The sequence below is a fragment of the Giraffa tippelskirchi genome, chromosome 7 (assembly GCF_054371585.1).
Source record: "Giraffa tippelskirchi isolate mGirTip1 chromosome 7, T2T-mGirTip1v1.2.pri, whole genome shotgun sequence".
Taxonomy (NCBI): domain Eukaryota; kingdom Metazoa; phylum Chordata; class Mammalia; order Artiodactyla; family Giraffidae; genus Giraffa; species Giraffa tippelskirchi.
In genome coordinates this window covers 160,735,470-160,750,727 of record NC_137281.1, presented here as the reverse complement: position 1 = coordinate 160,750,727, position 15,258 = coordinate 160,735,470, and the positions used below count along the sequence as shown (strand labels likewise).

The window sequence follows — 15,258 nt, the reverse complement described above, 5'->3', positions numbered from 1 at the left end:
CCCAGAAGCTTCCCCACACCGGGGTCCACCCACTCCTGCCGCCAAGCGTGCCGTGTGTGGACAGGACTCGGTTAGAGAAAGCACGCTTTATTGGGACGCGGGCAGCCCGCGGGGCCCCACACGCCGCGCTCGGGACACGGGACGCTCTGCCAACCGCAGCCAGCGGGCACACGGGCGCCCAGGCGGCCCCCCAACCTCACCCCTCCAGGGGCCGGGACCCTCCCCGCCTTTCCTGGAAGGCAAATGTGGTCCACTAAAGATAGAGCCCTTCCGGGGTGCCTTCCTGTTTTTTATAAAGAACGTTTTCTTTCGACTTTTTGAAGTCTTCATTTGTTACTTTCATTCTGCGCTCTCTCAAGGCCATCAGACCAGCTTCTGTACAGATTGCCTGTATGAAAGAACAGTGTATGAACAGTGTATTCAGAGAAGTGAAATACTTTTTATCCTAACAATTCAGAGAGCACTATTTTGAAATCTGGTGCTGGCATCCAGGCCAAACACAAATTTTTTCAAACCATTTGGGAAAGATTAGATTTTTAATGTTTCAAGCATTCTAATTATTTTCTCAAAGGACCTGAGGTGGCTGAAACTGGGAGTATTTCATTAAGGAAGAAGCCTGTCTTGGGTTCTAACTAGCTGTGTAGCCTGGCAGGTCAGTAAATCCTCAAAGCTCTGCTTTCGTTAAAGGGAATAATCCTCCTAAGAAATACATAAAATGATATCCAGAAACTTAGAGGCCACATACAGTGACATCCATTTCATTTACCTACAGTCTTAACATATATTCTGGTTAAATATAAGTTTCAGACAGTATGTATTCAAATATATTCACTTTCTCAATAATTACTTGCCAAAAGTAAAACAAGAACCCAAGCAATATGATGTGATAAAAACGCACTCCTGGCACTGAAGATTCTTATTGGATTATGGCCTTTAGGACATTTACTTCGAGTGATTTGGAAAACTGTTTCTGCACACAAAGACAAGTAGAAGGGTAACATTTGGTAAGTAGGGGTGATGAGTATATGAGTGTTGACCATTGTTGCAACTTTTCTGAAGGCTTGAAAATTTTTTCTAAATAAAAAGTTAAGATTTTAAAATAATTTCACCTTACCCCCCCCGCCCCCCGCCGAGACCAGCCTAGTTCCATAGATGCCAATGAGACGCAGTTTGGTGCAGGCAGCGGGACCAGGCCGTGTGCGCCCCCGCTAGCCGGAGCGTCCACCCAGAAGCCCTGCAGGGAGCAGGCCGTGCCCAGTCACGGCCACCATGCCCAGCCCCCTCGGCGTCTGGGAACACGTGATAAAACAGGTACAATCCAGCCCAGCTCCTCACCTTGATGTCGGCACCAGAGAGGTCATCTTTAGCCATGATCAGGTCATCCAGGGTGACGTCGTCGGCCAGCGTCATCCTGCTCGTGTGGATCTGGAAGATGCGCTTCTTGGTCTTTTCGTCAGGCAGGGGGAACTCGATCTTCCTGTCGATGCGGCCTGTGGGCACACGGGGTGTTCAGTCCCGGCCCCGGCGCCTCACGCCTCATCCCAGTCACACAGTGTCCTGTGCCAAACCTTAAAAACGCATCTCGAGGCTAAAAAGGTCAGGCTACACAGAGTACATCACAATCCCACTTCATATCATCTCAGAGGGACATAGTTTTGGTAAGTTCTTAGTCTCAAGGCAGTATTTGCCTTTGTAGCCATCACCTCTTAACCTATCCTCCCCAAAGCGCCCTTTAGAAATACAAATCCAGGCCAGTGCGATGCAGCCGGCGCAAGCGTGACCTGGTCTGATGAGGGCTGGGTCCAGAGTCTCTATCCGGTTCGTGGCCATGATGACTTTCACGTCTCCCCTCGAGTCAAACCCATCCAGCTGGTTCAGCAGCTCCAACATGGTTCGCTGAATCTCTCTCTCCCCACCCGAGTTGGAGTCGTACCTGGGAACAGCAGCAAGGTAGACACGCAGCCCCCGCGGCCCAGCTGGTGAGGGCACTTGAGACTCGGCTGTCCCCACCCGTGCCACACCCGCCCGAGCCCAGGCCCAACACCACAGTATCTCCTGTGCAGCCATTTTCGTGCCTGAAATTGTATCATTTTTATTCAGTCTCCACGTGTGAGCTCCTCAAGGGCAGAGACTCATCTTCACCGCTGTCTCCAGAGTCCGGAAGGTGCCGGGCTCAGAGCCGGTGCTCATGGCACGGCTGCGGATAGACTGAACCCACTGACGGGTAGTTGCTGCCTGGTACACGGGGCAGCGGAACCCACGGCATCCATGGGGTGCACAATGGGGGCCGCGGGAAACCAACCCACAGCCCCAAGGCCTGCCCGTGGTCCTCACTCTCAGAGCAGGGCTGCGCCGTGTTTACCCCTTAGTGACACCAAGAGAAGGAAGAGAAAGTCTACCTTTTCGTCCCAATTGCATCAATTTCATCAATAAAGACGATGGACGGTGCATGTTCTTCAGCAACTCGGAACAGTTCCCGAACGAGTTTCGGGCCGTCGCCCAGGTACTTCTGAATAAGTTCAGAGCCAACCACTCGCAGGAAAGTGGCCGAGGTTTGGTTTGCTACTGCTTTGGCTAACAAGGTTTTACCTATTTTAGATTGGAAAAGAAAAAGGGAAAAGACCGTAAGTGCTGTTTTAACTTTAGAACTCTCATTACCACCTTAAAAGACACCAAGAATTGGTGGATCCCTCTATGAAAAGCATGTGCTCAAAGCAGACAAGGAAATTAAAAAAAACACCCTAAAATACATATTTTGATTATTTTTAACTGTCTTCCTAAATTCATCATGATAATGTCAGAAAATATTTTTATTGCAAGTTACTCAAAGTTGCATATAATATTCACCTGACCCTATTCAACCAGGATTAGAGAACCAAACTCAACTCCTACAAAACTATGAGCGATGATAAAAGCCCTGGGGGCACTAGGTTTGACCGAAGGACAGAGTGTCCTTGAGCAGGCCTGCAGCGCCCTGCGGCGACCTGAGGGCATCCAAGGGCTCTGTGCGCCGAGCCAGGACCAGCCCCTGACAAAGCCCACGGCTGAGCGCTGCTGGAAGCTCAGGAGACTTCCCTGTTTGTGCTGTGCCCTCGTGGGACGTTCCTCGGTGATCTCAGGGCAGCCCTGACAACTTCCAACCCTGCTCTGTTGCTGACACTTCCCTTTCAAGTCGAGAACGCGAGTCAGCAAGAGTACCCACCCTGAGAACTTTAGAGCTCGAGACCATGGCCCTGGGATGGTGAGAGCTGGCAGAGGACCACCCTCGGGCCTGGGGGGGGAGGGAGGAGGCTGGCAGAGGTGACACACAGGATTGTGTGCGAGCGGGAAGGAGGACCGAGACCTCAGCTCCGCCACAAGGTGAGGCAGTGAGCCCCTCAGTGTGGCAGCCAGCAGCAGGCTCGGATGCTTATGAAAGGGCTGGACTACCTGCTGAGGGCATCAGCTAAGGGCCGCAGACAGAAGACCCAAAGGACCTCCTAAGCGGAGATCTGCCAGTCCAGAAGCAGCCAACCACAGCTGCCGGGATGTCCAGGGAGCAGGGGGACCCCGACATGTCGCTGGCCTCTCTCGAAACTTCCTTTCCTGGGCTATAACACGACGGGCTGCAGCAGCTCCCTGCTTCAGCACGGCGCCTCCCCGTCCCTCCAGCGTGGGCGGGCCTCGATACAGATCCTCCTGGGAACACGGCTCAGCTCACTCAGTCAAATGCCCCCCCTTCCTCTGGAACTTACAGAGCAGTGAGTTTACTGAGCCTGGACTACACAACTCACCGAGGTCAACCTCCCGCCTAATGAACCAAGTATGTGTACGCGTTTTTATCTTGATCTGTTTACTCATCCGACGTTATACTCATTCAGTTGCCAGTGGCCCAGGAGAAGGCACTGGTCTGAGCGGCCCAGGACGGCCCTCACAGCGGTGGTCCCGCACCTCGGTGCTGAGGCCTGGCCACGCTCCGGACGCGCGCACCGAGTCTCCAGGGAAGGGGGCAGGCATCGGCGTCTTCGAAAGCTCCCACGGGGATTCCAATATACAGACAAAGTGAGCGCCCTGTTCCTATTTTTTTTTACAAACTATTTTCAATAGACTTACGTTACTCTTAATACTGAAAAACACTGTTTCACGACACACGCATCTAGCACGTCCGAGTGTGCCTCAGGAGCGCTGGGGAGTGGACGGGCACCCACACCGAGCCGGCATTTCTGGGGGCGTTTCCTGCTGCTCCCTTTCTATTGATTCCTCCGATTGGCAGCAGATTAACTCTGTGAGGCCTGCAGTTACAGCCTGAGACGGCTCAGTCTCCTAGCACGCCTCCGAGACACACGATGCGCCTTCCTGTGACAAGTGTGTGTCCAGAGGGCTGCCTGTTCACAACACCCCACGTGTCACTGAGCGCACATTTTTAAACTGAGGAATGGAGGCCTCCTCACTCAACGGCCAAGTGATTATACCCCGCCGATGCCGCAGGTCAAGAAGGGAGCTCAGTGCCTGGAAAGCGACCAACGGGAGCACACACACCTGTGCCGGGCGGACCGTAGAGAATGACCCCCTTGGGGGGCTTGATCCCCATCTCTTCATAATATTCAGGATGAGTGAGAGGAAGCTCCACAGATTCCTAAACAAAACAAACACTTGGTAAAAATGAAAGGCTTTCCTACTGAAATGTATCCTATTCATTAACTGGCATCATGAGTGTGTCTCACTTGCAACAAAAACAAGCTAAAATTTCCCTCAGTCTTGTTAGAGACGATGTTGACTTCCCCCGACAGCAAGGACATGCTGCAGAGGACCTCGGTCCTACGGGGTCTCCCAGCACCCTCCCGTCTTTCTAACAGCGCCCAATTTCCCAAAAAAGTCAGCCTTGGGTAACATTTAACAGTAACATTTGCCCTTCCTGAGCAGAAGGAATTTAAAGCTTAAATTCACCCGTTTCAGTGAAACTGCAGGCAGGAGCTGGCAAGGCTGTCTGCTGCTGTCCCACCTCAAGCCATGACGGCCACCTCCCAGCTGAGAGTCCCTGTGGAGGTCTGTGACGGCCCTGAATGACCTTCCTACAGACGAGAAGCCCGCAGAGGGCTGCCCTCATAGGGCTGCCCCATGTGCCCCCACCCCAGGACTGGGGCAGGAGCTGGACTATGTTCCAGAGCCAGCACTGCGTGAGTGCCACCGCCCTACCCCAGACATCACTTGGTTTCTGTGTAGCCACAGCTGGAATCAACAAACTGCAAACATATTCACACAGGTAATTATTAAATGTTACATATAAAACATGTTAAGCTGCAGCTGCTATAAGAACTATCATATAATTTATTCTTACTTCTGTTACCTAACTCAGTATTAGCAACACAAAATACCGCCACTAGCCAGCTCTGAGTCAGTTACAGGTCTGATCAATAAAGAAAAAACAGGACTTCCCTGGTGGCCCAGTGGTTAAGAATCTGCCTGCCAAGGCAGGGGGCACACGTTCGATTCCTGCTCCAGTAAGATTCCACGTGCTAAGAGGCGACCAAGGCCATGAGTCACAGCTGTTGAAGCCCGCCTGCTCCGGGGCCCTCACCGAGAGAAGCCGCACAGCGAGAGGCCCACGCACCGCCACGGAGTATCCCTGTCGGCCACAACTGAAGACAAGGCCCTGGCACAGCAGCAAAGACCCGACGCAGCCCAAGACAACGTTACAAGAGAAAACATGCAGAACAGCTCCAAGCACCCTGAACGAGGCAGCAGTAAGAAAGCACAGGGCTGGCTCCTAGACGTACCTTAATTTCCTGGATTTGGTTGTCTAGCCCCCCAATATCAGCATAGGTCTCCTGGGGTGCCTTTTCCACCTTCATCACTGTGACCAAGGGGTCTGTGTCGTCCATCAGCACCCCGATCACCGCATGCACCTAACAGGAAACAGGGAGTTTTAACACCGGAACCTGAGGTTCACCCCCTGTTGACAATGAGGTGACAATCACAGAATCCTCTCTGCCCTCAGGAGTGCTCCGGCAGTCGGCTTCCACGGGACAGGTGGACAGACGAAGAGGCAAGAGACAGCGCTCCGAGGGGCTTTCCGAGACCATCAACTTACCTTGTGGTTGAGCAGGACTGAGCAGCCGGGTTCCAGCAGATCCTTGTCTACAAATGAAAGAATGCTGACGTAGTGTTCTGAGCCCACAGACGTAGACACGATGGCATGATTGTCATCAATGATCTCTTCCAAAGTTCCTACCGACATTGGGGTCCCCCTCAGATCATCCACCTTTGATCTTTCCTCCTATTAAGAGCAGAGCAAGAAGAAAAAGCAGCTTAGACCTAAAAAGTAGATGATGCTGATAGTTCACTTAATTTAAAAGCAGTTGGTGCTTTTACAAGGCAACTAAATAATAATTCATTAAAGCCTGAAAGGTTCAACTATTTAGTTCTAAGTTCTAAACAGAATTCAATTTGTAAAAGAAACGAGTTTTAATTTCTCAATTTACCTCTTGCTTTTCTTCTAAAGGCTTCATTTGCTCCTGATTTCTAATGAATTCTTCCTCCATGAGAAGATAGTCTTTAATTCTCTCTAGCTTCAGTAATTTTAACCGGCACTGAGTGTGAGGTGTCACTATAATTAAAAAAATAGAGTCTTCTTATACTTGGAGCCTGAAGTTTGCAATTAATTCAGTTCACCCTTGGAGGAGGGGACGTTAACACTTAAAATAAGCTTAGTTTATTTTAGTTGGATAGACTCTGAGAAATACAGTTTAGTGACCCTAAGTAAGCAGGTGCCTAAGGGCAGAGGGGAGAGGGACGAACAGACAGAAATGCCACCTTTACCACGTACTAATTACCCGTAGCTTGACTCTGGGTTTGCACTTTATATGCTCCTCTGCTGGTCTGATGACCTTTTCTTTATCAACACCATACTGATTCACTACAGTAGGTTAATGGCGCATTTTTAACTGTCTGACTCAACTATTAACTGAGCAGTATTTTAAAAATTAGTTTACTGCACCTAAGCTGGAAGAGACTTGTCTAGGTGGTAGATGAGGGTGGAGGTATCTGAGCTGAAGCCTGCAGGGGCGAGACGCAGGCGGCCATGGAAGGACTGGAGAAGGACATGTTTAAGCAGAGGGAAGCCGAGGCCCTGACGTGCGAGCGGGGCGTGTGAACAACACGCAAGGGAGCGAGGGAGACGGAGGGCGGAGAGGCGGGCTGGGTCTGCCACCTGGTTTGAGTTTTACTCCTTATTTAGCAGGAAGACATGAAAAATTTTATGTTCAAGCATAAACTCATGCTGTGAGTTCCAATACAGTGGCATTCCATTTTTTCATGCAATAAGTGCATCTCTAAGGTAATCAAGCTCAACCTGAGTTTTTTACCCTACCTTACACTCTAATACCCCAGAGAAGCTGGTTATTTAAAGGAAATTAATGGACTTTCTTGAAGTGAGGCACACTTGTATCCTCTGTATACTGTTAAAACTAAAATATAGCTTTTATTCCAACCTAGAGGATGCCACACAAAGTCACAGGCCTGGAGCTTCAACCGCGCACTATTTCCTGTCTGTCCACACTCAGCCCTCTGAGCTGTACGCGCAGGGACGGCGCCCCCAGGAACTGGAACCGGGTCTTACCCAGGGGCAGTTTGCTGGCAGCATCTGGTCCCTTTGTCTTCTTCTTCTTTTTCCCAACTCGAGTTGGTACAGGAGGTTCATATTTCTTTTTCTTGTCCTTGGGTTTTCAGAACAGCATAGGAAAAAAAAAATCACAGAGATCATATTAAAACACAAACGTACTTCTGCAGGACCATCATCTATTTCCAGGTGATATAATTTTCCCTATCTTTTAGGATGTTATTAAAAACTGTCCTTAAAAAAAAATAAACAAAAAGATCTGTTTTTCATTCTTTCAACTTTTATGTGTGAACATAATTATCTTTTTTTTTTTTTAATATATAATATACACTGATAGGTCATTCAGTAGAGACATTACTCTGCTGACAAAGGTCCGTCTAGTCAAAGCTATGGTTTTTCCAGTGGTCATGTATGGATGTGAGAGTTGGACTATAAAGAAAGCTGAGCGCTGAAGAATTGATGCTTTTGAACTGTGGTGTTGGAGAAGACTATTGAAAGCCCCTTGGACAGCAAGGAGATCCAACCAGTCCATCGTAAAGGAAATCAGTCCTGGGTGTTCACTGGAAGGACTGATGTTGAAGCTGAAACTCCAATACTTTGGCCACCTGATGTGAAGAACTGACTCATCTGAAAAGACCCTGATGCTGGGAAAGATTGGGGGCAGGAGGAGAAGGGGACGACAGAGGATGAGATGGTTGGATGGCATCACTGACTCAATGGACATAGGTTTGGGTGGACTCCGGGACTTGGTGATGGACAGGAAGGCCTGGGGTGCTGCGGATCATGGGGTCGCAAAGAGTCAGACACGACTGAGCGACTGAACTTAACTGAACTGAACAGATCATTCAGTAAGGAACAGAGCTCAGAATTCAGAGTTACATGCCAGAAGCTGGAGTTAAATAATTTGATAAAACTCTTCACACCTAAGGACATTAAACACTAAAATCACAGACCATTTAACACTTCTGTAATATTATTACTTTTACACCTCTAAAAATTATTAATTCATTAGTACCTACTTGATGGTCAATGATCTTTTGTTAAACATGAAAAGGGTATTTGACTTGCCAAAGAACTTCTCAGCTGAGATCTGACATTTTCCACAATTTACTCACATCACAGACATCTGGTTTCATATTTATTTACCTTGTCATCCTTCTTGCCACCTCCAGGACCGTGACCACCACTCTGACTTTGACCCTGAAAAAAAAAATTTAAGCAGAGGTATAAATTCAGGGAGGTTTCCCTGGTGGTTCAGAGGTAAAGAATCCACCTGTAGTGTAAGAGATGCATGTTTGATTCCTAGGTTGGGAAGATCCCCTGGAGAAGGAAATAACAAACCCACTCTAGTATTCGTGCCTGGGAAATCCCATGGATAGACGATCCTGGCGGGCTACAGTCCATAGGGTCTCAAAGAGTCAGACACGACTTAGTGACTAAGCAACAACAACATAAATTTAGAATACCATCACTTCAAAAAACCCTTCTTCTCCTGTGATTGTAATACACAAACACTTTCCCCTCATTGTAACATTTCTGAACTCAAGATACACCTTGCCGTCAATGTGTAAATTTAACGTGGCACAATTTCTTTTTCCCAAAAAGCTGCTGGTAGATCAGTGCTGCACCTAGCCACAGCCTGCATCTTAAATCAAAGACAATGCTATTAAGAAAAAGATGTAATATGTTATAAGGGCTTCCCAGATGGAGCTAGTGGTAAAGAGCCTGCCTGCCAATGCAGGAGATGGGTTTGATCCCTGGGTTGGGTGGAAGAGGGCATGGTGACCCACTCCATGGAGAATGCCTGGAAAATCCAATGGACAGAGGAATCTGGCAGCCTACAGTCCACAGGGTCGCAAAGAGCTGGACACAAGTGAGGTGACTTAGCATGCATGTACCATGTGTCATGAGACTAAGATCCTAACCACCCCTTCTTGAGGGGAACGTGTAGAGCTGGACATTTTCTAATATAAACCTACCTAGCTGAGGCCACCAAGAGGATGAAATTGGGCCATGATGAGAGCTAAATCATTTAACCTATCCAACAATCATCTGTCAATCACTTACTCCTTACTAAGGACACACCAAGATCCCGGAGACTTTCCTTTCAATGGCAGCTTAAATATCACCCATCCCATAAGTCCAGGGCACTCAGGCAGGTCCTTCTTCCCACTTCAAAAAGTTGTATCACCTTAAGCTATCAAGAACTTAGTGTATTAATAAGTTCAGGAGGATTTCTGATTTTAAAACAGACCCTTCAGTTACAGGACAATGTTTTACACATAGCGAGGTCTCAGAAACAACAGCATTTTAAATATGCAATAGTGAATTTACTTAATTAGAGGGCCCTCTCAGCCCCCTCAAATCACTTCCACATAGGAACCTGTAAGTTGAATCACCAGCTTCACTATCAAGACAAAACAACCCCCTAAAGGAATTAAGGTCAAATCTATTTCCCCACTTGCAAGATTCTTAAAACTTTTCACTTTCTTCTGAAGAAGGTAATTAACGGCTCTGAGAAATTTGGGGAAACACAATTAGTTTTACTGCAATAAGCTGTCCAAGTTACAGGCCTTTAACAATTCCTTATACCCCTAAGGAAACGTGCTGTTGACTGGGGCAGCTACTGTCTGTGGTGTGTTTATTATGTGCCTAAGTCTGTACAAGGCATTTTCCTTCACTATCATATTTACATCAGACAATCCTTCAAGGTAGAGTTCATTATTACTACTTTCTAGATGAGGATTGCAATGCACCTAAGAACATGGGCTATGGAAATAAATGCATCCAGGTTTGAATTCTGACTTCATCCCTAACAGTCTATGTGACCTCAGGGAAGTTAAGTCACCTCTCCAGCCTTGGTGTCCTAACTGGACAGCAGGGATGACATTAGCCCCTCTGTGTTGCTAAAGTGAGTAACGGATGTAAAACCGCTTCGAATCTGCATGACTCATGGTACCTCCTCACCAACACAATGTTATCGTTGAATAAGAAATGTTAGGGTCAGGACCTCCTCAGGCCGGTTAAAAAGTCTGGGCTCCGAAACGAAATCCATTCTGGTTCAGGTCTCCGCTTTCCTGTCCCCCTCCCATCTCTGGCTTTGTCCAGGCTACCGTATCTTACTGGACCGCTTGTCTCCCAACTGAGGTTTCCAGGTCTAGTCTCTTCCCTCACCCATTCGGATATTACCTTCTACAACAAAGAGCTGACCCTTTAAATCGCCTCAAAAACCTTCAACTGCTCCCCAGCATTTATGGCGTAATGTCCAAACTCTCTAGCTTGGCACGCCTGGCCCTTGCCAAACTGCCTTCAACTAAGCTTTCCCAGGTTTGTCTACCCTTCCCACTACCCTCCAGGTCTGGCCCCATTGGAGGACATTTCCCCGAGTCAGCCCCAAACTTCTCCACGTCTGCGGCATTTACATGATGTTTCTCCGTCTTAAGTAACTATATGTATTATACTAAACACTAAGCGGTGTGCTAAACAAACAGATCCTATGAAGTTGCCACTATCATTATCCCTAGTTTACAGATAAGGAAACCGAGGCTCAGAGGGTTAAGTGACTCGACAGCTGTCACAAAGCTGGTCGGAGAGACAGCACACTCCTGGCCACTGGACACCAGTATCTGCGTTTCTCTACTGCATGGGTCACTGGTCCATCACAGCGCACCCGCAGGCCCTGCCTCAGGCTCTTCCTTGGTAAACTGAGGATGATAATAATCACCTCCAGAGACTGTTGAGAAGAATAACGAGCAAATGTTGGAAAAGTACTTGCCATGTGCTTGTCAGGCCTAGAATACTGCTACCAAAAAGTCCTTCCAAGACCTGCTTGGGTCTGCAGTGGGACTTGCTGCTGCTCACCCTACAGACCAAACATATTCCACCCAGGCCCTCTGCACTTCCAGTCCTACCAGTACCAGTCTTCTTTGGATGCCTGCACGGGCTCCCCTCTCACTGGATTCAGGTCTCCCCTCCTCACTGAGGTTCGCTGACACCCTGTGTAAAACAGCCGCCTCTCCCGTCCTTGCACAGACCAGCCATAAGCAATGGCCACTCGTCCGTCCCCATCCCGCCCCTACGTAGCATATCACATACTCCTTCCTCTCTCTCCCTTGTTTTTTAAACCTGCCTTCCAGCGAATGCATGCTTCAAGAGGCAAAGACTGGGTCAGCCATGCCCGTCCCGTGTGTGTGCAGCGCCTACAGCAGAGCCTGGACCCCCACCCACCCCCGCCCACAGAGAGCGGCATCAAACCGGGAACGAAGAAACCAACGCGAGCTAAGCGAGGCCCCGAGGGGCCGTCCGCTCCGAGCGCCCCGTCAGAAGGGCGCCCTGAGGGGCCGGACCACCGCCCCCGCGCGGCGCGGTCCCCACCACCCGCTCCCACCGCCCCCACCGCCCCCCCCCGCCGCGCGGCCCCGAGGCGCTCGGCCCGGTGACTCGAGAAGGCTCCGGCCGAAACTCCCCGCGCCGATACGCAGCGCCGCGGCCGCAGAGGGGCACAGCCAGCCCACCTCAGCCGCCCTGCCGCCCCAGGGGCCCGCCCGGCGCCGAGCCCCGGGCCCGGGGAAGGGCCGGCCGGCCAGCCGTGGTCCTCAGCACGCTCCCCAGGCGCCTTCGTGCCTCCCCGGAGACCGGGCCGGCGGGCGCACCCGGTACCTCCGGCAGCGCCCGGCTTCTCTCGCCGCGGGCCGCCTGCATCTATTGCACGGCCAGCCGAAGCCCTTAGTCACTCACCATCTTGCTCCGGCCGCTCGAGCCGCCGCCGCCGCCGGAAGTGCACCGCCAGGGCGGTGCGTCAGGGGCGGAAGTAGCCGGGGGCGCCACGGAAGCCGATAGGGGCCAAATCTCGCGAGGACCGGGTTGCGCCCTCTGGGCCTGTGCGAGCGGAAGGGTGTTGATGCTCTAACTCACAAGCGAGACGTGGGCCTTATTGAACTTTCACTGGAAAAAAATGCTTAAATCGCAGTTATTAGGTTATTGTCAACAAGTTAAGACGATGACCTCGGCTGTCAAAGACAATTGTGAAGATATAAACAATTTTAAATAGGCCAAAATCAAACTGAGACCTTGCCTTAACTTTTCCAGGAACTGGAGTAGCCTTTGGAACGCGAGGTTGACATATACTTTTGCACCAGCATTTCACGTCTAATTTGGTCTCTGGAATTAATCTGCTCATCTGAGAAGCTGTCTCATGAAGCATCTAAACCTGATGGTTTGTTTTTTTTCCTGATGACTTACGACACCTGGTCAAAATGCCGAATGTTGTCTTAAAAGTCCTCATCTTGCACCGGGTTTGTACCCTCATTTATTACATCCATCAGGACATCAGAAAGAAACAAAGCTGGGACTTCCCTGGCTGTCCAGGGGGCTAAGACTCCCTTCCAGTGCTGGGGAGATAAGATCCCACATTCAGTTCAGTTTAGTCACTCAGTCGTGTCCGACTCTTTGCGACCCCATGGACTCCAGCAGCCCAGGCCTCCCTGTCCATCCCCAACTCCCTGAGTTTGCTCAAACTCATGTCCATTGAGTCGGTGATGCCATCCAACCATCTCATCCTCTGTCGCCCCCTTCTCCTCCCACTTTCAGTCTTTCCCATCATCAGGGTCTTTTCCAATGAGTCAGCTCTTCACATCAGGTGGCCAAAGGATTGGAGCTTCAGCATCAGGTCCCACATGCCACCCTGCCAAAAAGATCGAAAACATAAAACAGAAGCAATATTGTAACATTCAAAACAGCCTTTAAAAAATAAAATAAAGATGACAAGCAGCCTTTTAGTCTCCAGAAACTTCCATAGCAGGTGTTCAAAACGCTGAACTGGAGAGATGGGTTTGTCTGATCTGCCTGGCAACTCCCTGCCCAATTTTGAAACACTAAAAATATTTATCTAACACACAACAGGAAATTACTCTTTCCGTTTCATCACCACTAAAACACTGTAATGGAAAGTCATGATACTGTCAGGCTCCACTAACAAATCTGGCATCTACTTCATGTATGAAATGATGCGATAGGTTAGGGACAAGACAGCTCTCCCTTCGTGACTGCTGAAAGCGAATCCAGAGTTGTGCAGAATATCTAGGCCATCTGTGTGTAATCTGAAGAAGTGTCGTGTTCCTGAGATGGCATCACATTTGAAGAACATGGGCTAATAGTCTCAACTTAAGTTATTCTGGAGGATATTCACTAAGAAGTACTTCTTAACACAGAGCAAACCTGGTCCTCTCTTTTCTCCCCATCACGGACTCCTGTATTCACTCAGCTGACAGCCGTCAACATATAGGAAGAAACCAACAGTTCAGAATATCTCTCCACAATATACTAAATCTTTTATTTAACAAAGAAGAACAATTGAATAGGCAATCAGCTCAGGGGCTAAGAGTGTGGGCTGCCACTTCCAATCTCCTTCCTGACCTTCTCCCTGAGGAGCTGTGTGGTCTTGGTGAGCTATTTAAGTCCCTTTGTAACTCAGTTTTGCATTTGTGAAACAGGAGCCTAAAGAGTTCCTCCCTTGATAAATTAGGAGCTGGGGTTAACATACACATACTATTATCAATGTGTGTGTGTGTGTGTGTGTGTATGTATATATATATATAATAGATAACCAACAAAGACCTACTGTATATATGGGGAAAGAATCTAAAAAAAAGAATGAATATGTGTCTGTATATATGTGTGTGTGTGTGTGTGTTGTTGTTGTTGTGTATATATATATATATATACAACTGAATCACCATGCGGTACACCTGAAATTAACACAACATTGTAAATCAACTATACTCCAATAAAATTTTTTAAACAGCTTAACTCCCTCACAGAGTCCTTGTTTCAGGACTAAAGTGCCTAGAATTTTAAGCATCAGCTACAGTTATTATTAGTAGTATTTTTAATACACAAGTTTCTCCTGATTTCCTCGTTCTGTTCTTTATCGGATGGTCACATGTTGCTCACAAAATTTATAATCTGTTGGTGCAAAGCAGAGAAAAATGTGCTTCTGCTTCCTAAGCCAGGATCAGAAACTAGCTTCACAGGGGCAAGGAAAGATTCCAGGACCTAGAAGACAGACTCAGTTAGGAAGGAAGCTTCTCCCCAGACCTAGAGGGCCGGGATAGTCGGAATGGGAGAGAGGCTTAAGAGGGGGGGATATATGTATACATATGGCTGATTCATGTTGTTGTACAGCAGAAACTAACATAACGTTGTAAAGCAATTGTACTCCAATTGAAAAAAAAGAATAGATAATGTGTATATGTGAACCTGAATCACTTTGCTGTACACCTGGAACTATCGCAACACTGTTAATCAACTAGACTCCAATAGAGAATGTTCTTCTTGTTGTTGTTGAGTCGCTTAGTTGTGTCCACCTTTTTGTGACCCCATGGACTGGAGCACACCAGGCTTCACTCTGTCCATCACCAACTCCCACAGTTTATTCAAACTCATGTCTATTGAGTCGGTGATGCCATCCAACCATCTCATCCTCTGTCATCTCCTTCTCTCACCTTCAATCTTTCCCAGCATCAGGGTCTTTTCCAATGAGTCAATTCTTCGCATGAGGTGGCCAAAGTATTGGAGTTTCAGCTTCAACATCAGTCCTTCCAATGAACACCCAGGACTGATTTCCTTTAGGATGGACTGGTTGGATCTCCTTGCAGTCCAAG

General features: G+C 48.6%; 1 protein-coding gene across 2 annotated transcripts; it reads right to left on the bottom strand.

The window, feature by feature from the left end:
- Positions 1–71: 71 nt before the first annotated feature.
- On the bottom strand, positions 72–12,381 carry PSMC1 (proteasome 26S subunit, ATPase 1). 2 transcript variants are annotated; one of them, XM_081510877.1, is made up of 11 exons: positions 12,257–12,381; positions 8,744–8,797; positions 7,598–7,694; positions 6,462–6,586; positions 6,071–6,256; positions 5,757–5,885; positions 4,519–4,615; positions 2,400–2,589; positions 1,782–1,933; positions 1,336–1,490; positions 72–388 (listed from the first exon to the last, which is right to left on the bottom strand). In XM_081510877.1, the coding sequence occupies exons 1-11, from the start codon at positions 12,296–12,298 to the stop codon at positions 254–256; spliced, it is 1,362 nt and encodes a 453-aa protein (XP_081367003.1). In that variant the 5' UTR covers positions 12,299–12,381; the 3' UTR covers positions 72–253. The 2 variants fall into 2 exon arrangements, with proteins under 2 accessions (XP_081367003.1, XP_081367002.1); XM_081510876.1 differs by having other exon boundaries at positions 12,335–12,381.
- Between the last annotated feature and the right edge of the window lie 2,877 nt (positions 12,382–15,258).

Excerpts from the sequence above, each read along its gene's own strand:
- PSMC1 (XM_081510877.1), bottom strand. The coding sequence starts at position 12,298 with ATGCAGGCGGCCCGCGGCGAGAGAAGCCGGGCGCTGCCGGAG. Across the intron at positions 6,257-6,461 it reads CTTTAGAAGAAAAGCAAGAG|GAGGAAAGATCAAAGGTGGA; the intron begins GTAAATTGAGAA and ends TGCTCTTAATAG. Across the intron at positions 2,590-4,518 it reads CTACGGTCCGCCCGGCACAG|GTAAAACCTTGTTAGCCAAA; the intron begins GTGTGTGTGCTC and ends AATCTAAAATAG.